The 25,474-nt window shown below is 41.2% G+C and overlaps 1 protein-coding gene across 1 annotated transcript in view; it reads left to right on the top strand.

Annotated features, from left to right (window-relative positions):
• The window catches only part of Slc1a1 (solute carrier family 1 member 1), an 80,188-nt gene that overhangs the window by 40,362 nt on the left and 14,352 nt on the right, over positions 1 to 25,474 (top strand). Inside the window, exons 3-6 of the mRNA XM_042699351.1 lie at positions 16,024 to 16,116; positions 18,432 to 18,546; positions 20,276 to 20,318; positions 22,937 to 23,032. Coding sequence (XP_042555285.1) covers positions 16,024 to 16,116; positions 18,432 to 18,546; positions 20,276 to 20,318; positions 22,937 to 23,032 — 347 coding nt within the window. The remainder of the gene's footprint in view (positions 1 to 16,023; positions 16,117 to 18,431; positions 18,547 to 20,275; positions 20,319 to 22,936; positions 23,033 to 25,474) is intronic.

The following is a 25,474-nucleotide window of genomic DNA, read 5'->3' as shown; positions in this document are numbered from 1 at the left end:
TACTCTTTAAATGGATGAGTAAAATTCCATTGTGTATATGTACCCCATTTTTTGATCCATTCATCTATTGTAGGGCATATGGGCTGTCTTCATAACTTGGCTATTAGGAAAAGTGCAGCAATGAACTTGGGTGTGCAAGTGTCTTTACTGTATCCTCACTTATACTGTTCTGAGTGGATGCCCGGGAATGGTATGGTTGCATCACAGGGACAGTCTATGTGTAGATTTTTGGAGGAAACTCCAAACAGCCTTCCAGAGTGGCTGTACTAGTTTACATTCCTACCAACAGTATGATACGGTCCCTCCCCCCACCACTCCGCCCCACATCCCCACCAGCATTTGTTGTTGCTTGAATTCTTGATGTTGGCCAATCTAACTGGGGTGAGATGGAATCTCAAAGTTGTTTTTATTTGCTTTTCCTTTATGGCCAGGTATGTTGAGTATTTTCTCATGTATCTATTTACCCTTCTTACTTTTGAACAGTCTCTCCTTAGTTCCTTTGCCCATTTATTGGCTGGTTTTTTTTTTTTTCCTGATGGGAGTGGGTAATTCTTTTAGATACTTATATACTTTGGATATTAGGCCTGACAGAGGTAATCTCAATTAGTCAGCAGCCCCCAAACTCATCTAGTGAACCAAGTTTTAGCAGAAAGAGTTTTTTATAGTTTGTTAATATATATTTTTTATTGTAAAGACAATGTATAGAGGGGTTGCAGTTACATGAATAAAGTAATGAGTACATTTCCTATGGAGCATTGTTACGCCCGCCTTTGTTTTTCCCCTACCATCCCTTCCCTTCCCACCTCCCCAATTCCTCCCTCCCCCTCCTGCCCCCCTCCATGCCCGAAATTATAAAGTTCATAAGAAAAAAGTGTTTTTAAAAAGCAAGAAAGAAAACCCTATGTCTACAATATTGGATGCTTGAAAATATGTGTCATTCTTGGCAGTCAATAACTGGTAAGATATTTGCAGTCAGGCTGTTTTATGTGTCACTCAGTCTTGCAAATAATCTAAGGCAATACTTTACAAGTTACAGCATTCTACTGACAAAACCTAGTTGCTTTTCAGAGGCATACCACAGGTCGGGTGGTTTCTACCTTTCTTTTATCCATCCTCCACCAGTGAGTCAGGAGCTAGGGAAAGAGAACAAAACCACCAACTCATTCCTTTGAGGTAGGGGATGAAATGATTAAGGAACCAAAAGGTGAGGAAAATTATATATATTCATGTTCCAAATGGCAAAAGGCAGCACTAGTACTAGTGAGGCTGTAGGGAAATGGGTTTATCCATATATTTTCAGTTACACATGAATCAGGACAAATATTCTAGAAGGCACTTTAGGATATGTTCATTTTTCACCTAGTAATGCTACTTACCAGATTTTATCATGAAGAAATAACCAGAGAGATATTCAAAGACTTAAGTACAAGGATTTTTATGGTAGCATTCTTATCATGATAAACTATAATCAATCTAAATGTATAGTATATGTATGCATTATGATATGGGGCAACTATTAGCAACCTTGTTTAAACCCATGTTTAGTGATATGTAGAAATAATCCTAATACTTCATAAAGTGCCAATATGTAACAAAATACACAGCTAGAAGATACTATGTACATCAAGGGGTTATTAAAATGTGCATACTTTTATTTTGTCAGTCATGTGGCCTGAACTCTGGGCCTGGGTGCTGTCCCTCAGCTCTTCAGCTCAAGGCTAGTGCTCTACCACTTGAGCCACAGCGCCACCTCTGGCTTTTTCTGCTTATGTGGTTCTGAGGAATGGAACCTAGGGCCTCATGCATGCAAGGCAAGCACTCTACCAGTGAGCCACCTTCCCAGCCCCTAAAATGTATATACATTTTTAAAAGTTGAGTCAAATGATGAGCTAAGCTGAATTGGGTGGCTCCTGCCTGTAATCCTAGCTACTATTCAGGAGGCTGAGATCTGAGGATTGTGGGTCAAAGCCAGCCCAAGCAGAAAAGTCCCAAGATTCTTATCTCCAATTAATCACAAAAACACCAGAAGTAAGCTGTGGCTCAAGTGGTAGAGCACTAGCCTTAATCACAAAAGCTCAGGAACAGCATCCAGGTTCTGAGTTCAAGCCCCAGGATTGGCAAAAGAAAAACAAAAGTTTAATTTGGATAGTAAGAAACATGATTCACTGGACTTCACATTTTCAAGGTGAACATGGTATTCTTTTTGTTCCTTTGTTCCCTTGTCATGTTTTGTGTCTTCTTCCTTCTTTTGTTTAAGAAAGAAAGTAGAAACGAGGTGGGTTCTTTTCTATGCTATTCAGACTTGGCCTGCTCCCCTCCCCCTCCCTGGGCTAGCCTAGTGTCACTGTGACCCTGGCATGCAGATCCTCACCGAAGCCCCCTGGTAGTTTTTAGCCTCTCCCACCCCCCACCACAGAGGATGGTGTGGAAAATACACGGGAAGAGTGCTTTTCCCAAAGCAAAAGCTTTCCTACATGCCTAATCAATATCCTAAATGATACAGTTATTAAACCAAAGGAGGATGTGTGTGGGAAGCTGTCAATGCTTCATGAAATCCTCCAGGAAGAGTCAATTAGAAACAAAAATACAAGTAAAACTGAGATCCAAATCTAATCATCTTGCACAGCTCTTGCCAAACTAACAGAAAAAAAAAATCTCCCTAAACTTTAGAGATGGCTGGTGGGCAAGGTGGTGCACACCTGTAATCTCAGCTATTCAGGAGGATAACAGGAATGAGGTCTGAGGTCTGTTAAGCACATACACAAGACTCTATTTGAAAAACTCCCTAAAAGTGAAAAAGAGCTGGGGGCCTGGTCTAAGTGGTAAGGCCTTGAGTTTAAAAAAAGCCTCTAGTAATATAAACATGTTTACTTTAGAGTCCTGTTTTAAACAGAACAAATGCTTCTTTGTGTAATGATAAGGACTAAATGTCATATTAATCAGGGAAATTTGAATATGAACTGGATCTAAGTGGCACGGAGGTTATTGATCATTTTGTTAGAGGCATATACTTATACAAGTAAAATGCCCTTATTTTTATGCATATGTTAATTTTGTAGGGATAAAATGATATAACGTCTCAAATGAGCTTTCAATTTTAAAATAGAGAGAGAGAGAGGGAGAGAGAGAGAGAGAGGGAGAGAGAGAGAGAGAGAGAGAGAGAGAGAGAGAGAGAGAGAGAGAGAGAACAGGCAGATATAATCCCCAAGAGTTTTCAGAAGCAAACATGATTCACTACATCCAGAAGAAAGAACACCTTCCTGCTGTGTCCAGCAAGATCTGTTCAGGTCCTTTTAACATTTAGATTTCAAAGCCATATTTATGTCAAACCACCAGAGAAACAGTAGGAGGGATAGCTTTCTAGACATGCCTGAAAACTGTGGCTCAGGAAAGATCTAAGTCCAAGTCTCCCGGCCAGTGAGCTGGTACTCAGGCTACGTGTTCACAAATACCTTCTTTCAGGTGACTTCATCATCCTGCGCTCAGCACAGGAAGAGCAGCGCACCTCCACTCCCACTCCCAGACTCTCCTCTTTGTCTGCTTAGCTGTCCTCAAGCGTAGTCCAAGCTGAACTGCACCTCACACCGCCTCACCCCTAGCGTGGGCTGTGGCTACCACCATCCCTCTGATCTTGACATGATCTCCCCCAGTTTGCTCCCCCCATCCTAAGAGTCTGAGTTCAATTTCCCAAGAGCGGGTGAGACCAGATGACTACTTAGAACGGAGCTCTGCCAAAGGTTTGGAGATCACCAACTACAAATGAGATACCGATGCTGAGGTCTAGCTGATCCTCGAAAGGGCTCTTCCAGGGACCCCAGAGCTCCTTGTACAGTGTTGTCCCGCGTTCGGTCCCTCTGCCAGCCACCGCTGCCTCTAGGAGGCCAAGGCAGCTTACTATGCCTCCACATAGATACCGGCAGCACCATAGCATCCTCGAACCCAGTACTTGGGCTCAGAAGGACACCTCATCCTGTGATGCTAACCTCCCTGCAGCCACCTGGGGTGGGCTTTCCCCTATGAGCACCATCAGGGTCTTAGATGCAGGCAGTACCACTTGTACCTGTGGGCTAACCCATATCCACTTAGCCTACAGAACCTGGCATCTGTCCAGTTCAGGCTGAGACAAATCCATGCTGATTCCCCCTGCAGAGCAAGGAGCTGTTCATCCCTAAATGCCAGGCAGCTCAGTGCATTCCACATTTACAACCAAGCCAAGGAAACTTCCTCCCCCCCCCCCCCCCCCCCCCCCCCCGCCCCGCCCCCCACCACCCTCCATGCCTCTTTGGCCACTGTGTATATAAATCCCAGGACTGGTTCTTCTTCCGATCCCTAGACGTCAGGAGAAAACATTTGCACTGCATTTATCAATGACTGACCATCCCCATGAGCACACTAGCTGGGTAACTGAATACACATTTTTCCTGGGGAATTTCTCTACTCTTGGAGGATTGAAGATGTATTACTCCAGACTTTCACATGAGAATTATTCCAGCTTCTGCATCAGGGTTTCAGATTCTTCTGGGCTTAACATAAACTCTAAAAGCAGATGTTTCTACTACCTTTGAAATGGAGAAAAAAAATCCTTATAAATGTTGGTGTATAAACAGTGTTTGTTACACAGAAAGACGTGGGATACCTATGTGAGCTAATTATCTTTTCAACAAGGGTTCAGCAAAGTTATTCTGTAAAGCACCAGATAGGGCCAGGAGTAGTAGAGCGTGTCATTAACAACAACTACGTGGTTATAGAGGCTGGGGAATTGCAGTTTGAGGGCAGCCTGGACAGAAAAAGTCAGTGAGATCCTATATGAAAAAGCCTATATTCATTTCCACTGCTGCACTATTAATAGCCAAGTTGTGGAAACAGCCCAGATGTCCTACAATAGATGAATGGATCAAAAAAAAAAGGAGGGGGGTACCTATATACAATGGAAATTTACACAGCCGTTAGAGAGAATAATATTGTGTCATTTGCAGGGAAATGGATGGACCAAGAACAAATCATGTTAAGTGAGGTAAACCAAGTTGAGAGAGACAAATGGTGCATATTTTCTCTCATATGTGGAAGCTAGACCTAAAATACACTGGAACATCATAAGTTATATAGGTCTCAAGATATCACATACAGTGAGCCCAATAGAGAACATGCTTAAAAGAGGAACAGAAAGACACAATGCCTATGTGCATCTGATCATACAAAATAATAATGTATAATAAGCCAAGCCTGGTGACACATGCCTGTAATTCTAGCAACTTGGGAGACAGAATAGTGTGGACCAAGTATAAGACCTGACACAAACTAAATAACTGATACTAAAAGCAAAAAGACTGTGGGGTGTGGCTCAAATGGTAAAAATGGTTACAAAGCAACTGTAAAATCAGCCTTCAATGTCTAGAAACTCTAGGGGGAAAAATAGGTCAGATAGTAATTATTTTAGGCCTTCTGGGTCTTTCAGTGTTTGTCCAGCTAACTTCTCTGTATTTAAAGATAATTAATTAATTAATTTAATTAATCATAGACTTTCTGGTGTCTTGTGCCTGTAATCTTAGCTACTCAGGAGGCTGAGATCTGAGAATCATAGTTCAAAGTCAGTCCCAGCAGGAAAGTTTGTGAGATTCTCATCTCCAGTTAATCACCAGGAAAGCCAGAAGTAGCACTGAGGCTCAAAGTGGTAGAGCCCTAGCCTTGATATTAGACAAGGTTTGAACATCTCTAGTCATTTAAGAACCCAGAGACAAGGGCTGGGAATGTGGCTTAGTGGTTGAGTGCTTGCCTAGCATGCATGAAGCCTTGGGTTTGACTCCTCAGTACCATGTAAACAGAACAGGCTGGAAGTGGCTCTGTGGCTCAAGTGGTAGAGTGCCCAGGCCAGACCATGAGTTCAAGCCCCAAGACTGGCAAAAAAAGAACCCAGAGACAAACCATGGCTGCTGCTTCTTTCTCTTTTATCTTTAAGTAGTTATACAGAGAAATTGCCATTTAACAAAGACATATGAGTACAATATGTCTTGCTCAAAATCACCCCTTTCAACTTCTCGTCCATCCCTCCTCTACCCACCCCTTCCTCACTTTTCTTAATTTTGTAGGTTATAAATTGGATTCTTGACTACATTCTCCCCCTCTTTTCTTCTTCATTGGTCTGCCCCTTTCCCCTTGACCCCACCCCACCCCTTTTAAGTAACCACTTCCTGGTATTTTATTTTGCTGAACTTTAACTTTTTCTAAGGAATTATACTACTTGAGTTCTCCCTTGAATCTTAACCTGTATTTTAAACATCAGATGGAGAATGGCTGGGCTGACACATGCAAAGTCATCTTGAACTGACTCTGCCCGATAGCTAGTTTATTTCCTTAATATCACAGAATAGGCTAAAGAGATGATATAGCCTGTTTTAAGAGAGTTATTTGTATTCATGGCTCTAAGAAACAGGGATACCATAGGTAAGCTCTGCACACACACAAATATATATATATATATTTGACCTTCACCCCTCTCTGCCTTTTCCCTTTTAACGTCCCAGATTTTTAATACAGGCTGCTGAGATTTCCTGGTGTTCTGGCATAACAAAGTGAGATCATATCCAGCTTTGTGTTCCCTGAGGAATAAAAGAAATGTTTCATCATTTCAAAATCTTGAGCTTGTTTGTTTAATCCTCATAGCAACTCTATGAAGTACTAAAGTGGGTAGGGCCTTATCTCCATCTTTACAGATAAGGAAACCAACCAGAGGTTGGAGCAAGATCAAACCACTTTTTCAAGTTCACACAGATTATAGAGTAGCACCTGGGGCTGATGAATTCCATTCCAGGATATTCTACTACCCAGGGGCCATTGCCTGGAAAAAAGAATTTGAGGGAGGGAGCCTTCCACAAATAACTGTGTTATTCATTCAGTCAGCACATCTGTTATGTTTCTGCTATGTATTGAGCGTTGGTTGTACACTGGTTGTACACTTGCCTTCATGCAGTTTACAGTCTAGTGAGAAAGATGGATGTCAGTGAGACTATAGATTCTAAAAAAAATAAAGTGAAAGTGAAGATTGCAGCTGGGCATGATGGTGCATATCTGTAATCTCAGCCACTGCAGGTCACAACTGTAAGATGCATTGATTGGTATTTTGAAAAACATGTCTTCCTGACCAAGCCATGAAAGAATGAGGGAGAGAGCAAAGGAGAGGATGTGGCTAATACTCAGTGAGTCCCAACCATGGCTGATGAGCCACATCATTGATTATTCATTCATTGATTATCTATTGCCTAATAAGGAGGGCTATCCATTCAGTATAAGTCTGAGCACTGTTCTAGGCATTATCCAGGGAGAAATTCAAAGTCTCACACGAGCTGAGCAAGCTGAGGTTGTTCACTTTGCTCCTTGCATCCTCTTTGAGGATGTCCAGGCGTTTCACGCCTCCATTACATCTGGAGAAGGATGAGATTGGGTCTGTCCTGCCAATGCCCATCGTTGGTTCTCTCTGTGCATTTGACTTCTTTGCTCACGGCAGAATGACAGGAGTCATTTAACTCCTCATCCATTGTGTTGGATCCATTGTGTTGAATTTTAACTTCAACACAATGCTGAGTGTCTGGGTTGTTATGTCCATTCAGAATTGTGGAGCACAACAAATGCCAGACTGAGGGGAGACCTCCCCACCCCAGTAATGGAGTTAATTTTGACACCTTAACCGTAAGGTGCAGAGGGATTGTCACAAAAACGCGGTTCTCCTGTGGGTAGCAGCCTCATCCGAGAGCTCTCTGAGGAGTACTTTGCCCTTGAATTATTATTTTTAAAGCACACTATTGTTTAGCCCAAGCACTGCTTCCTCTGTAGCCTGATATTCAAGTTCAGATGATGACTGCTTTGGCCAGGAGCCTGCATCTCATGGTCTCCTCTTGAGATGAAGAAATCATTTCCCCTCTTATATAAAGAGCTAATAGGTGGCCTAACTTCCAAGGAGAAAACTTAAGCTTCTGTCCCTATTTCTAGGCCACAGCCAACCTCAAAATTCTCCCTGGTACCAAAAGCAAATACAGTGACAACAGGGATCTACCATAGGAGAAAGAACATACAAAAGAAACAAAGAAAGAAAAATCACATAATACATTACAAATAACAACAAAGAAAAACCTCTGTGTCCATACCTTGGGATTCATTTCACTTAGCATCATCTTATACGGTCATATGTACATTTGATCTTGGTACCTTGCGCCTTGTATGTACATTTATCTAATTTGGGGAGGGGAAGGGAAATAACAAAATGCTGAAATGAGGATACAGGGTGACCCATTGCAACAATGAGACTCACAAGACACTGTTGGAAATGAACTTTACAACTTTGGTGGGGGAGGAGTGGGGGGGGTAGGAGAGGGAAGGGATAGTGGGGGAAAAACAAAGGAAAGGGTAACAATGCCCCACAAGAAATGTACTCATAACCTTACTGATGTAACTGTAACCTCTCTGTACAGTATCTTTACAAGAAAATAAAATTAAGAAAAAAAAGTTCTCTCTGGATTTCAGAAACAGTTTGGCCCCTTACTGGTAACTAGAATACTGTACATCTTTTTCTGCTCAATTTAGGTGCCACCTATTATACTCTTTCTCTTTGTCTTTTAGCTCCACTAAAAATCTACAGTACCCATTCCCTATATAGGGGCTTCATAAAGCATCATGCTATACAAGAGACTCAAGGAAAACACAACTTTTAAATTTCTAATCTACCACCAATAGCCTTGGTAACCACAAATAAAAGTGACTTGCTAGAATAATGGCACACCAAAAAAAAACCCAAAGACATAAAAAATGCTAGTGCATTATTATGTTCCACAGGTATGACTGTCCAAGCTGGGCGCCAGTGGCTGAAATCTGAGGATTGTGGTTCAAAGCCAATCCAGGCAAGAAAGCCCATGAGACTCATCTCCAATTGTCACCAGAAATCTGAAAATGGTGCTGTGGGTCTACCTTGTAGAATACTAGCCTTTGAGGGATAAAGCTCAGGGACAGTGCCCGGGCCATGAGTTCAAGCCCTACAACTGACCCAAAAAAAAAAAAAGCCTGTCCAATTACTATCAAGTTTCTTTAATAGCACTTCTGAGGATTTCTGTGTCAGTCCTGTTCCATGCGCTTTGTGATGTCTGAGCACACTGCCTCTCTCGTTTGTCCTGAGCACAGCTTCCAGGACCAGGAGTTTCGGAAGTAGACTGTGAGAGATGGTCCTCTAGGTTTCCCAAGTGGAGATGGTCCAGCCAGGTGAGAATAAGAGGAGCGCGCTGCCGTGCCTTCCTTTAGTACATGACAGGGCGGTGCCGCCATCAGTGTCTTGCCTGGAGTCTGGTCACCAATTCGTGTGTGGTGGTAATATCATCCCCCAAGGCAGCAAAAGCTGATTTGGAATAGAGGAGGAAGAAGACTCTTACTGTCGCTATGCAAAGAGAAGCACATTTAACCCGTAAATAGATTTTGTGTGTAGTACTAAAACTTCATGGATGTGATAACTAGTGGGAAAGAAACAAATGTTTGAAAGGCTCTGAAGGAGGAGGGATGCCAAAAATGAAAGAACGAGTTTTGACAGGCACTGACACGCTCAACATATTCCTGCATGGAGGGTTTTATTTTTTGTTATGAGTGACAAGGATGTTTTTTTTCTGATCCTGAGAGCCAAGAAAAGCCACTGTGTCTAAGGTGGATTCTAAGGAGACGACGTGATGAGCTCCACATATCTCTAACACACAAGCCAACCTTTGAAATGGGTTATTGGTAGCAGGAAGATAACATGACAAACTAGAGCTCTTCCTGCCGTGTGGAAAGCTTGGAGAATAACAGCAACAACGATAATAATAACAACAACAACAACAACAGGGGATCCAGGAAAGAATACAGCTCAGGCTTTGTGGCAATATGGAATCACAAGCCAGGAAACTTCAGCGTCTTGTCTCCTTCTCCCTGACTTGGTGCTGGCATGATAATGAAGTGCCATCCAATATGATTGCTAGGCATTACCAGCATGGTTTTATATATATATATACATATTAATATATATATATATATTGAGATGAATTGAAATTTAATTCAAATTCAATTCCTCAGCCACACTAACCACCTTTGAAGTGTCCACTAGCTATGTGTGGCTCTGGCTACTTCGATGGACAACAGCAAAAACATAGGCCACTTCCACTTCACAGGAAGTCCTATCCAACACTGGTCTAGAATTTTGTCGCATATGGATGAAGCCCATACGTCATAGCAATCATACATATGGTCTTTAGGAACCTAGGTGTGTTACTTAGCCTTTCTGAGGCCACAGCTTTCTCCTTGATGGAATGGGATAATGATGTCTCTTAGGGTTATCATATGAATCAAAGGTTATTAATATGAATTAAAGATGACTGGTTAACCTGCAGTCATTGCTCGGTGTGTATAAAGTCTATTACCATAATTTTCACCATTTTTGTTATAATTATAGTCATTATGATTTGCAGGTGGGTGTTAGAATGCTCAGATACATTTTTTTTAGTCGGTTATGGGGTTCTGTAACCTGGTGGCTTGAGCCACCAAGGTCTTGCTAGAAACACATTTACAATTATTAAATGCTCTAATGTTTCTGTGACAGAAGAGTTTGAAGATTAAGCTGTTTTCTCTTCCCCTGTTCTGCCCTTCTCCTTTCAGTGGTCACCGCCCTGATCCCTAGTGGTATATTATAAGCTTTCCAAAATTTGGATTTGGAGGGCAGCTATTACACACACACACACACACACACACACACACACACACACACACACACACACACACACTATCATTGTTGACTAAAAACATAGAGCAAAAACTGTAGAAAAGTACAGCTGTTGATTTTTTCTTTTTATTATTGTCTTTAAGTAGTTGTACAAAGGAGTTGCCATTTAACAAAGCACTTTATGAATACAATATATCGCGATCAATATCACCTCTTGCAATATTCTCACCCATTCTTTCACACTTCTTCTTTTTTTTTTTGGGGTCCGGTTGTGGGGCCTGAACTCTGGGCCTGGGCCCTGTCCCTCAGCTCTTCAGCTCAAGGCTAGCGCTCTACCACTTGAGCCACAGGGCCACTTCCGGCTTTTTTCTTTTTGCTTATGTGGTGCTGAGGAATCGAACCCAGGGCCTCGAGCATGCAAGGCAAGCGCTCTACCACTAAGCCACCTTCCCAGCCCCCTTCTTCATTTTTTTTTTTTTTTTTTTTTTTGTCGGTCATGAGGCTTGAACTCCGGGTCTGGGCGCTGTCCCTCAGCTCTTCAGCTCAAGGCGAGCGCTCTACCACTTGAGCTACAGCGCCACTTCCGGTTTTCTGGTGGTTTATTGGAGATAGGAGTCTCAAGGTCTCTCCTGCCCGGGCTGGCTTTGAACCACGATCCTCAGATCTCAGCCTCCTGAGTAGCTAGGATTACAGGCGTGAGCCACCAGCGCCCAGCTTCGTCATTTTTTTGATGTTGTTGTTTTAGTTGGTTGTAGAGCTTGAACTCAGGGCCTGGGCACTGTCCCTGAACTCTTTCGCTCAAGGTTAGTGCTCTACCACAGATCCATTTCCAGTTTTTCAGTGGCTAATTGGAGATAGGAGTCTGGTAGAGACTGGCTGGCTTCGAAATGCAATCCTCAGATCTCAGCTTCCTGAGTAGCTGGGTTACAGGTGTGAGCCACTGGTGCCCAGCACTCTTCTTAATTTTGTAGGATATAAATTGGTGATTTGAATGGATTTCTGATACATCTAGGACTGAGAGATGAGAAAGCTGAGAAAGAAAGCTCTTTTTTGTGACTATAAGGTATAATTACTCATCCTGACTTGCTCAGGATGTATTTGTTTAAGATGTTTCCATCAAGAATCTCATTATTAGGAAGCCTTTAATTGCCAGTTGAGTCTTGAAATACCAGCAGAGGCACTAGCCCATAGCCAAATCATTAAGACAAATGAAGACATATTAACATATGCTGGAAATAATTATACACATAGATTTAATTTGTCTCACTACTGGAAGAAAGTCCTGAGAGGACACCAAACACGCACTGAAGAACAGTACTGCAACTACCCGGTGACGCTGGCATTTTTCAGCACCTTAGACATCTGCCAAAAGAGAACACTGTACCCAAAAAAGCATCATATGTGAGGTCAGGTATATTACTGACATTTGATCACTTCGCTGGGACCAGAGACCTGAGAGAAGCATGGAAAGGAGGAAGGATTTATCTTGCTCATGATTTCAGAGGATTTGGTCCATAGTTGCTTAGCCCTAGATGCTTGGGCAGAAACTTTATTCACGGTGGCATCAGCATTTGGGAAAGAATCTTCTTCATCTTATGATGGACAGGAAGCATAGAGAAAGACAGACAGACAAGACAGATAGGAGCAAGATATCCCTAAAGAGCCGCCACACTCCCTTCACTGACCTACTTCCTCCAATTAGGCAGCCTTCCAAAATAGCATCAACAGCTGAGGACCAAACCCCCAGTACACAAGCCTATGGAAGACATTTCAACCATAGTATCAGGGCTGGGGATGCTTATGCAGGTTATGGTTTTATGGGATTCTATTAAATTGGCGATTTTCTTGAGTCTTTTTTTTTTTTTGGTGGGAGGAGGTGGAGTTTGGGGTTGTTTGTTTTGCTTTTTGTAATGCTAGGATATAACCACAGGACCATGTTAGGTAGGCAATCTGCCACTGAGCTATTCCCCAGTTTCCTTGTTATTTCCCTCCTCTCTTTCTTTCTTTCTTTTTCTTTCTTCCTTTCTTTTTCCTTCCTTCCTTCTCTCTCTATTCTTTCTTTCTCTATTCTTTCTCTCTCTATTCTCTCCTTCTTTCCTTCCTTCCTTCCTTCCCTCCCTCCTTCCCTCCCTCCTTTCTTTCCCTCTCTCTCTCTTTCTCTTTCTTTCCTTCTTTTCTTCCTTTCCTTCTTTTCTTCCTTTCCTTCTTTTCTTCCTTTCTCTCTTTCTTCCTTTCTCTCTTTCTTTCTCTCTTTCTTTCTCTCTTTCTCTCTCTCTTTCTCTCTCTCTTTCTCTCTTTCTCTCTTTCTCTCTCTCTTGCTCTCTCTCTTTCTCTCTCTCTTTCTCTCTCTCTTTCTCTCTTTCTCTCTCTCTCTTTCTCTCTTTCTCTCTTTCTCTCTCTCTTTCTCTCTCTCTCTCTCTCTTTCTCTCTTTCTCTCTCTCCTCTCTCTCTTTCTCTCTCTCTTTCTTTCTTTCTCTTTCTTTCTTTCTTCTTCTTTCTTTCTTTCTTTCTTTCTTTCTTTCTTTCTTTCTTCTTTCTTTTCTTTCTTTCTTTCTTTCTTTCTTCTTTCTTTCTTTCTTTCTTCTTCTTTCTTATCCTAGGGCTTGAATTCATCCTAGAGCTTGAATTCAGGGTTAGGCACTGTCCCTGAGCTTTTTTGCTCATTGCTAATGCTCTATCATTTGAGCTACAGTTCCACTTATAGCTTTTAGGTTAGCTGAAGATGAGAGTTTCACAGACTTTCCTGCCGGGGCTGGCTTTGATTTCTGATCCTCAGAGCTTAGCCTCCTGAGAAATCAGGATGACAGGTATGAGCTACCGGGCACATAACTCTTATTTCTTTTTAGCCTATCATTATTTTTATAAATAACTATACTAATTATTTCTCAAAATAATAGACTGAAATAAGGAACTCAAAATAATGCTCTAAAATGAAAGAGGTACAGTTTATAATCATTATGCTTAGCAAAATTATATGTTGGCATTTTTTGTTGGCGTATTTTTTTAAAAGCCCTAAAAAAAAGATCGCTCATTCGTTTTTGAGTTGTAGCCTTTAGTTTCTCTTAGACATTTTTGTTGTTCTTGTTTTTTGTCTTTGGGTATTGTTACTTTTAACTATCTTACCATCAGGAAAAGAAGTTCTCCTCAGTACACCAAATTCTGTTGTTTGTTTTTCAAATGAAAAAGAAAAAATAGTATAAACTCCATCATCAAAGTTATGCTAGGAAGTGGCCAGACTGTCACAATATGCTCATCATTTCCTGGATACCGTTATATCCCAGAGGTTGGTGTCCAGGCCCTTTCCAATAGCTTAGAGACAAGAGTACCTTATCTCCAAATACTAATTTTCAAAGGAGCAATCCCCAGCCCAGGGAATTGTATATTTAGAATGGGAAGTGACTGGTTCTACTGCCACAATAGTGATAGCTTCCTTGTAGACTTTTTTCCTGCCCCTTGAATGGATACCATTACATGGGAAGAGCATAATTCCCAGTCACTAAAAGCATGGAGGATCCTGTCATCAGGAGGACCTGTGTGTCCTCATGGCTGTGTGGGTTTACTACCCCCTCCTTCAGATTGAGTTGTGACAATCTCTTCCTTTATCTTGCTACCATGTGCTTGAGGCATTTCAGTGAACTAGGGGACAATTCAAGCATGTTGAAAGTGCAAATTCATTTTCCCTGATCATCATGCGACTCAAAATGTAATCCTTGGTTTAGAAATCATGCAGAGCAGAGTCTACAACTTCCAAATGACAACTTGCTATAACAAAGATGCTTTATTTGCTTCTCAGGTTCTCCCTGTAGAAATCTAGTTAGAAAGCATCATTTGACATATTTATACAAACATTCTTGACCGAAGGCAAAGATTTCTGGCAAGTAGAGATGTATGACTTCTGACCCAATACAGCTGTCCATGATGTTTCAGACAAGCCTCTCAAGTCTAGGCAATCCTCAGTTATTTTACTGGTAGCCAAAACCTGTCTGAAGCTAGATCTAACAACATGGCTGCAAGTCTCTCTTCAATTGTTGTGATTCTGGAAATGGTTTATTTGTAACCTTTCAGACAGAAATTTTAAGATGTCTCACAACAGCAGCCATACGCAATGAGGTTGTTTACCTAGAAGCAATTTGAAAATTACCAAAAAGGCAGGAACTACACTAGCCAGGATGGATACTGAAATTACTATGATTTATTATTGAATTAAGCCCTGAGACCATCTAAAGATCCAGCAGTAAGGGTGTGCATAAATGCATTATGATACAGTCACATGCCAGCATATTGTGTGGTCATGAAAATGATCCTCAGGTAAGTTTGCAACAATGAGGGGAAATGCTTGTAATACAGTATCAAGGATAGAGTAGGCTGAAAACTATAACATTGTCTCTTCTGTGTTTACCATAATTCGCGGGAAGTATTGGAAAAGTTACCAGCATGTGCTTGTGACTTGTATTTTCATCTTATATTTCTGTCTTTTTGAGGGCAATTATTATGAATATATATACTACTTTTATAATCACACAGAATATTTTTTCCCCAATGGATTCAGCTATCTGTCAGAAAAGGCAGAGAGGAAGACATTCAGGATTTGTGTGATTCTTATGATGTGATAAAGAACTAGCTCAGTTCTTCAAGGTAAAGTTTTCCTTGATTCTAAGTTCCAAAACAGGTTTGTCATAAAGTGTAGAGTGATACCACGTACATATCTTGATGTGGCTCTCAGAGCAATTGCATAAGAGAAGGTTCCTTGTGACCATTTCAAGATTGTCCCCAAGAAAAGCAGAGGGCAAAGCCATGGGAATGAACCTGCCCAGGAATTTGTACTTCACTGAACTTCTACCTCAAATTCTGCATTAAGAATTTTCAAGAACTTGAAAATTTCTACTTTGTATGTGCGTGTGTATGTGGGTATATGTGCATGTAAATGCACACGTTGCATTTACATTGGTAAATGAGAGTACAAAACCCATTGGTTTTGTACTCACAGCCTGGGCACTTAGTCCTATAGGCTCAAGATTGGTGCCCTACCACTCAAGCCACAGCTCCACTTCAGTATTTTTGGTGATTAATTGAAGATAAGAGTCTCACAGACCTTTCTGCCTGGGCTGGATTCAAGCTCCAATCCTCAGATCTCAGCCTCCTGAGTAGGTAGGATTATAGGCATGAACCACCAGTGCCCAGTTTCAAGGGCTTCCTTTTGTTCATTGTATTTGACCCTAACCAACTGGGAGAAAGGGGGTACTGAGAGAATCTGCATCTCCAAATGAATAGGCTTCAACTTGGCTCTTCTCTTCCTTCAGGTGTTGCTGCACTGGATTCCAATGTATCTGGAAAAATTGGTCTGCGTGCTGTGGTATATTACTTCTGCACAACTGTCATTGCTGTAATCTTAGGTAACACTTGTTTCTAAAGACTTATTCCTCTACATAATTGTCACTTTTTTATTCAAAAAATAGTCAAGCTTTTAAAAATGCAGCTTACCCCTAACTATTTTGTCTTGAAATTGCAATAGCAGCTTTAATGTGAAAATACATTACTGACCGAATATTAGCCATCCATGTCCATCTTAAAGTCTCAAGGAATAACTAGAAAGTGAGTGACAGTGCTGTTCCTTGTCAGGATCATTAAGTAGAAGGAAGTGAATTCAACAGCTTATATATTCTGAAACCAGATGTTTAGTCCATAAGAGTAAAGTGGATTTATAAAATAAAGTGCAATTGTAAAATATTGCCAGTAAGATAACTTTTCAGTGCATTTCCCATTTCACCAAAAGCTAATGGCTACAAGTCTTGGAAAGACTAAATCTCATTGATAAAGGGGACAGTGTTCTATAAGGGAGGACTTGCTCTTGTACTTTAAGCCTGGGTTTGTCAAGAAAGTTTGGTCCATCCTTTGTAATCTCATGGGACATTTTAAGAAGGAAGTCCAGAGTGGGGAGAAAGGAAGCAAATGTGCTCCAATATTGCAGCTAGCTTGATCCATGCAGCCCTGCTTTAATGAATTGATAAATTTGAGGATATGGTTTGGTTTTAGTGGCATTAGGCCCCCAAAGCCTGGATGAAGGCAAAGCCAGATATCCTCAAGAGGTTCCTGAGATAAAGAAAAAAGATGAGAAAAGAAAGATACTGCTTTATTATCGGATGGCCTTATATCCCTTCTGTAACTTTGAGATCAGGAAGAGTAGACTTCCTATTTTTATAGATAGGACTAATATTCTCTAATTGCCCAGTGACTCTTCCTACTAGCAGAAGACAGGACCCATACTACACTCTAAAGTCCTAACTCTGGGATGAACATTTCCCTGTCTTCAGATTTGGGGCACCTATCTGGGGTGGGAAATGGCTTGGGGAATTTTTTCTTTTCTTCCAGTTAAATAATCTCCGATGCCCAAATTTCTCCTATAACTTCACAGAGCCTCAAGAGACAAGGCTCCATTATTTCCATAGGTCCCAGCTGGGCTTCAAGACGTAGACATTTCTTTAGTGTATACCGTTTTTCCTGTGACAGTAAACAGAACCAAACTTCCCTGTGTCTTCATTCCACCCCCTGGAGGACACTTTCCCACATGAGGGCTTTCGAGATATTTGAAGGCCTAAGATATGGAAAGAAGACAAGACAAGGTTTGCTAGGGGGACAAGGTTTGTCCTTGGGAGGAGGAGAATCCATGTGTAAATGTTACAGAAATATATCAAAGAAACTTCCAGAGGTTGGAATATGAAGAACCTTAATTCACACACCTACCTATAGATCAAGATACATCACATTCATAAACTACCATGTTGAATTGAAAGCTCTTGGGTACAATTACTAAAAGATCATTTATTTTATTTTATTTCATATTTTGTCCGTCACGAGGCTTGAACTCTGGGCCTGGGCGCTGTCCCTTAGCTCTTCAGCTCAAGGCTAGCACTCTACCACTTGAGCTACAGTGCCACTTCTGGTGGTTTATTGGAGATAAGGGTTTCATGGACTTTCCTGCCTGGGCTGGCTTTGAACCGCCATCCTCAGATCTCAGCCTCCTGAGTAGCTAGGATTACAAGCATGAGCCACTAGCACCAGGCTAAAAGATCATTTTAAAGAAAGAAGAAATCTGAGTGCTATGGCTCATGCTTGTAATCCTTGCTACTCAAGAGACTGAGATCTGAGGATCGCAGTTCAAAGCCAGCCTAGGTAGGAAGAGACTGAGATCTGATCATCACAATTTAAGGCCATTCCAAGCAGGAAAGTCCATGAGACTCTTATCTCCAATTAACCACCAGATAACTGGAGGTGGAGCTGTGGCTCAAAGTAGTAGAGCACTAGCCTTGAGAGGAAAGAGGGACAGCATCCGGGCCCTGGGTTCAAGCCCCACAACCAACAAAAGGAAAAAGAAGATAAAGAATATTGAAGAAAAAGAAATCAAGGATGAAACAATATTTTTATCAGCAGGTGTTTCCAGAAGGAGAGCAGGAAGGATAAAAGAGAGGGAGGAGGAGAGAGAGAAAGGGAGAGAGAAAAGGAAATAGAAAGATAAATCCTTCTGCTTATTCGTTTCAATGAAAAAGTAACTAAGGCAAACACTAACGTCTGAGCAATGGCTCAGCATTTTGATTGGACCTCAGGGGCCCAAACATTATCTGTCTCTACCTTGCCAACTGGTTCCAAGATAAAACACGCCGGGTGCCATGGAAGGTTCCTAATATTCTTTGGATACTGTCCTTGGTCACAGGTATTGTGTTGGTGGTGAGCATCAAGCCTGGTGTCACCCAGAAGGTGACAGAGATCAACAGGGTAGGAAGCACTCCTGAAGTAAGCACAGTGGATGCGATGTTAGACCTGATCAGGTGAGAGACTTGCTGACACAGGAACTTCCTGGGTGTGCGCCATCTTTGTAGTTTCTTTAAGGCTCCATACCTGGTTGAATGCTCTGATGTTTCTGTCCTGAAATGTGTCATTGGTTATATCCTATAGTGCATCTCTGTTTGCCCTAGACCTCTCAGATTATATAGCCAATAATTTCTGTTTGCAGAGCCATAGCTAAAAGAAAAATGGGGGAAAAAAGCAAGCTCCTATGTGAGGATTTAAGATGGACAGAGATACAGGAGGTGTACTTGTATATAAAGATGCTGCAATGGGTTGGATGGTAAACATACTTGGAGAAATTCATTGAGTTGTGTGGCAGAAGCTCTCTTTTCTAAAGCAGCCAGAGCCAGAAAGAAGTCAGTTCAGTGAAAGTAGCAATTAAAACAGAAACTCTTAAAAATGCTATAGGGTAACACATGACATATTTTTCTTCCACTTGAAACTTAAGTGCATTTATTCACCAATTTTTTCAATATAGGGCCATTGTCTTTCTTTAAGTATGTCAATTCATTTTCCTTTCACCTCATTTCTGCTGGAAATACTATCCTTATGAACATGTCATCTACAGCTTCCAGATTTAATTTCTATAAAATAGAACAACAAAACACCTAAGCTGAGAAAACTAAAAAACAAAGGAAGCTAAGTGCTAAATTCTTCCAGTTTTCCTCCCCATTTCAATTGTCTTCTCCTACCTGATTTAACTGCAAAAATTTTCATCACTGGCGTTTATTGATTTTCCAGGCATTCAGCTTAATGTGTTTTGTTTTTGTTTTTGTTTTGTTTTTGTGTCTGTTGTGGGGCTTAAACTCTGGGCCTGGGCGCTGTCCCTCAGCTCTTCAGCTCAAGGCAAGGGCTCTACCACTTGAGCCACAGCGCCACTTCTGGTTTTCTAGTGGTTTAGAGGAGATAAGAGTCTCATGGACTTTCTTGCCTGGGCTGGCTTTGAACTGGGATCCCTAGATCTCAGCCTCCTGAGTAGCTGGGATTACAGGTGTGAGCCACCAGCACCCAGCTTCAGCTTAGTTTTTAGTAGAAAGCAAGCCTTCTTTTTCACATTCAGATTTCTTGGGTTTACATAATGTTTAATTCGGCAATCATGATGAAACTTGGAATCAGTACTATGAATTTGAGACGAAATTCAAGAGCCTGTTGTGTGATCATGTTGCCTCATTTATGCAAGCAGAAGAGTGCAGAAAAGGAAAGAATTTCTTCTTGACTGTGAGTGACCAGCTTCCGGTACAGTCTCTCCTTGAGGGCAGCAAGTGTGTCACTCAATTAATCACTTAAATGATGGTTGATTAAGAGAGTTTTCCATACTCCCTTTGGCTCAGCAGGAAATCTTAATACAAGATTTAGTATTTTAAGTATTAAGAATTGATACTTAATATAAGAGTTAATCTTAATATAAGATTTAATAGGAAGTATTATGCAAAGAAGAGGCTAAAAGAGAACCCACAGCACTCATTCTATATTATATTAATATTATAATACATATAATATAGTATCTCTATGTAGTATATTCTTTGGTTTATATTGTATAGATCATTCTATAGTATGTTAATAATATAATATTCTACATATCATACATTATATATAGTATTTTCAACATATTATTCTATACTGTATTATGTTCATTTCCATTAAGGTACTTAGTATAATAAGAAACTGCTTTTTTCCTTAACATGACAATGCTTTTCATGTCTCCAACAGGAATATGTTTCCTGAGAACCTTGTCCAAGCCTGTTTTCAGCAGGTAATGTTAATGACTTTTGCCCATGATTTGCTCCATTCTTCCCATTTCTGGTTAAATAACTTTTTTTTTCCTGCTGAGAGTCAAGAAATAGACTTAACCCATCACCTGTAAATGGCAAAGTTTCAGGCGATGCCTCTGTTTTATATCCCAGATTTTCCCATGCACAGTAAAGTGCCTGTGATCAGTTACTCTGCTCCTTTTCCCGTCATGCATTTACCCTCAGTAGGGTTCAAATAGGACAACTTAGTCATCTGAAGCCATGGGTGTTTTAAAGCATACCTTCTCCACTATGAAAAGTAAAATTGTTTACAAAGTGGAGTTCCAGGGCCTATGTTAGAAAGCCTTGGTACATTTGGAAAGTTCTGCAGATGCAGGGCAGTGGATAAAGAGCTTTGCATCTCCTCTTTCCTGTCCCTCTCATGGTGACCATTCCTATTTGAAGCTGCGCAGTGTAGCAGGTGCTCCCTGGATTCAGTCTTGTCCACAGTCATGATGTGCCCATTGCAGGCACTCTGCAAAGCCCTGACTTTTTCCTTTAGGACTGTGTAATGCCCTCTTCACTCTCCTGACAAGTGTTTTTTTTTTTTTTCTTTTACTTATCTATACACTTTAAAACAGCTGAGTCTATCACAAACTGCTGTATTCATTTGCATAAATTACAGGGACAGAGACCTCTGTGTATACCAACCAAAAACATGGCAACTATATTGCACAGTAGCACCTCTGTTTCACGAGGCCCATTGCAGATCAGCCACAGTGCTCATCTGTGAGGTTTTCAGTGTTCGCAGAGGCCTGGCGGTGGGGGGGGACCTTGATGCCTGGTGTAATGAGACACTAGCTCTTTCTTAAACCTCTGTATGGGAACCCCACAGAACCAAATAAGGCTTAAGGAAGAAAATTCAACAGCAATCTCAGTGACGGAGTAGCCCTAAAAGGACTGTTGATTTGGGTACTGTCCTTGTAATTTAATCTTTCACAGTATTTATTACATTCACAATGATCCATTGGGCTTAATCGTGCATACCTATAATCCTACTTACTCACGAGATGGAGACAGGAGGACCAAAATTCAAGGCTGCCTGGGACAAAGGTAGCAAGCAGCAAGACCCTGTCTCTGACAGAAACAAAGGTACACATGGCTTAAGTGCTAGAGTGTTTGCTTAACATGTCAGGCCCTACACTCACCCCCCAGTACAGGAGGGAAAAAAAGTCATAGTGGCTGCTTTAGCAAAGCAATGAAGTATTTTCCAGATTAAAAATAACGAAAGTAAAAGTGATTGACAAGAATCTCCATAGGTCTGTCTGGGTGAAGTTATTGACAGACAAATCATTATTTTCTCTCAGGTTCTTTCTCCATCATTTGTTCCTCATGACAAAAGTGATAGAGCACTTGGCATTGAATGGTAGTGCTGAGAAGCAGGGGTTTCAGCATGCCAATCCCATTTTTAATTCCCAAACTCCTCTCAAGGGATTCATTACCTTATTTATGTAACTGTAACCCCTCTGTTCAGCATCTTTACAATAAAATAAAATAAACCAAACTAACAAAAACAAAATTAGAAGCAGCCGGGCACTGGTGGCTCACACCTGTAAACCTAGCTACTCAGGAGATCTGAGGCTGGTGGTTTAAAGCCAGTCGGGGCAGGAAAGTCCATGAGACTCTTAGGTCCAATTAACCACCAGAAAACCGGAAGTGACCCTGTAGCTCAAGTAGTAGAGCGCTCACCTTGAGCTGAAGAGCTAGCGATAGTGCCAAGGCCCAGAGTTCAAGCCTCATGACCAACAAAAAACAAATTAACAAAAACAACCTAGCAGCAGCAGAAGCACCGTAGGTAGAGCCCCTTGGTGTTATTTGTTGAGCAACAAAATCACATCCCTTTGGTCTAGTCCCAGAAGTTTAGAAAACTCTCTTTTTTAAACTCTTTTCAAAAATCTTATTTTATCATCAGTAAGCAGTTCTACAAGGAAGTTGCCATTTCACAAAATGGTTGATGAAGCAATGCATCTTGATCAATGCCACTCCTCACAACATTCTTTCCCATCCCTCCTCACCCACCACGTCCTCACTCTTCTTACCTTTGTTGGATATACATTGAATTCTTCACTGCAACCCTCCTTCTCCTCTTCATCCTTCTGCTCCTCTCCCATTGACCCTACCTCACCCCTTTCAAGTACCTGCTTCCTGTTTATGTTGTTGAACTTTGACTTTGCCTTTCCAAGTGATTATACTATTTGAGTTCTCCCTTGAATCTACCAGATTTCAGTGAATACACTGGTATATATTTGTATGCCACCTAATATATTTACTTATATATTTATAAATGAATTCTAGTGTCCATATGAGGGACAACATGCAACGGTTGTCTCTCTTGGCCTGATTTCACTTAATGTTACTTTGTATTCCAGATCTTTCCATGTTTTTACAAATGATGCACTATCATTCTTTCCAATGGATGGGTAACATTCCATTGTATATATTCCACATTTTCTTGATCTCTTCTGTCCTTTGAGGGGTATTATGGCTGATTCCATACCTTGGCTATAGTGAAAAGTGCTGCAGTGAACATGGTTGTGCTTGTGTCTTTACTGTTTTGTTGGCCTTTTTCTCCCATGTGCAGTACAAAACCAAGCGTGAAGAAGTGCAACCTCTCACTGATCCTGTGAGGAATGTTACAGAGATGTCTGTCACCACCACTAGGACCACACTGGCCGAGGTATGGTTCTGTTGCCCACTCCCTTCCCCTGTAGGTGGGTCAGTCATGAGGGAGCAGAAGAGAGAAAGACAGTGACAGAATCCACATGTATAAATTCATATCCTCACTAAACCTTATTTGCAACCCCAAATCAATACTCAGGTATTTTCAAAGTGACTCACAAAGTGTCTGTAGTAAATATCCAAATGTTCTCTGTGAAAGTAAGAGTAGTAAACGTCCCAGTGTTCTCTGCCTTCATTCAGAAAGGAAAGGCCTTGGGTTTAATCCTAAACACTGGGGGGAAAAGGCAAAGAAGGAAGGAAGAAAACCAGAAATCTGTGTGTGTGTGGGGGGGGGGTTATCCATATATATGACTCTTCAGTGGACTTCTGAATTCATGTTTAAGTTGAGCATGGTAGTGCATACTTGTAATCCTAGCACTGAGGAGACTGAAGTGGAAGGATGTTGAGTTTGAACCTACCCTAGCTGTATAAGACCTTGTCTTGAAAAGAAAGAGAGAAAGGAAGAAGAAAGAAAGAAAGAAAAAAGGAAGGAAGGAAGGAAGGAAAGGAAGGAAGAAAGGAAAGGAAGGAAGGAAGGAAGGAAAGGAAGGAAGAAAGGAAAGGAAGGAAGGAAGGAAGGAAGGAAGGAAGGAAGGAAGGAAGGAAGGAAGGAAGGAAGGAAGGAAGGAAGGAAGGAAGGTTGGGTCAAATTAAACAGGCCATGGTTGACTTCCTGCCTGCTTCCTATTCCAGAACTTCTCCAAGTTCTCCTATGGTCAGAGACCCTCCATAGCATCTTTTTCATTTTCTCAGCTTACTTCCCAGGGAAACCCCCTCTTCTATCCCAATCTGCCTTCTCAACTGCATCTTATTCTTGCCTTCTGATGTGGTTCCACAAATACTTTCCTGAGCACCTTCCATATGCCAGGGCTTGCTGAAAGACAGATTTGGCATCTGTCCCTCATATGAAGGTAGAGTCATGAGAGTTATCCTAGGAAGAACTGGGAAGCATTTAGCAGAGGGGTAAGTCAGTTTGGAGGTGATAAAGGATGAGTAAGAATTATTCAAGCAGATTATAATGACCCAGTCTACCATGCCTTTCACTTTTGCTTAATGTCCTTGTGGCACATGCTTTGTCTCCTGGCTGCCTACTCATCAAGCCTAGCTTCCCTAACCTTGAAGCTTCATGCATGTCCCAGACTCTGTGTAAGGCCTGTAACTCATACCTTGGCTATGCAGGTAATTGTATGCCATCTTGGTTTTGGCTCTTCTTTCTCACAGGCCTTAGCCGGCTGTTTTTTATGTTGTATGCATCTATGGAATTATCACAATGAATCCCCTCCCTTTGCACTCTGTGTGTGTGAGTGTGTGTGTGTGTGTGTGTGTGTGTGTGTGTGTGTGTGTGTGTACCTTGTGCTGTGGTCAATGCAGTTAAAATATTTTAGTGGAGCTGAGCGCTGGAGTCTCATGCCTATAATTCTAGCTAGTCAAGAATCTGAGAACTGAGGATTGCAGTTCGAAGCCAGCCTGGGCAGAAAAGTTTGTGAGACTTTTATCTTCAATTAACCACAAAAAACCAGAAGTGGTGCTGTGGCTCAAGTGGTAGAGTGCTAGCCTTGAGTACAAAGAAGCTCAGGCACAGTACCCAAGCCCTGAGTTGAACCCCCATGATTGGCCAAAAAAAAAAAAGTGTATATATATATATATACATATATATGTGTATTGTAGCTGTTCCACAAATATTAGTTTCTAATAAGAAATAAATGGTATCTCAGTGGCTTGCCAACAATTCTTTATATACCTGGATTGCATCATTCCTTTTACCTCTTAGTAAGTCCTATGCTGTTTTTACCCAGGAAAAAGTAAACAAATAATTCATAATCAAAAACATTCGAGCAATTTTTATCTTTTTTGTTTGTCTTCTGGTGTCAGTCCTGGGACTTGAGCTCAGGGTTTGGGCTTTGTCCCTGAGCTCCTTTTTGCTCAAGGCTAGTACTCTACCACTAGAACCACAGTGCCACTTCTGGTTTGTTTGTTTTTTTTTCTGAGTAGTTTATTGGCAATAAGAGTCTCATGGGCTTTCCTTCCCTGGGCTGGCTTCAAACTGCAATCCTCAGATCTCAACGCCCTGAATAGCAAGGATTATAAGCACAAGCCACCAGCACCTGGTGAATTTTTGCATCTTTGAAAGCACGTTGGTCATAGTAAGCCGGAGGCAGTAAAGAATATTCTGGGTAAATTATCAGGATAAAACAGATGGTAAAATGTCCTAAAAATGTTGACACTGCTAAATATTTTGTGCTTCCTGCATTATTAATGCCTATCATTTAAGAAAACAGTCTCCAAATGCAGTTAGTATTTAAAATAACCCTAAAAATTGTCCTGATTCATACAAAAATGTAAAACACTTCTAGAATAAGAACGTTTCAAGAGAAATATGGACTTGTTAAGAAAAGGGACA

This window comes from Dipodomys spectabilis, unplaced genomic scaffold (assembly GCF_019054845.1).
Source record: "Dipodomys spectabilis isolate Male_0828 unplaced genomic scaffold, ASM1905484v1 ptg000241l, whole genome shotgun sequence".
NCBI lineage: Eukaryota > Metazoa > Chordata > Mammalia > Rodentia > Heteromyidae > Dipodomys > Dipodomys spectabilis.
This window is presented reverse-complemented; position numbering and strand designations above follow the sequence as displayed.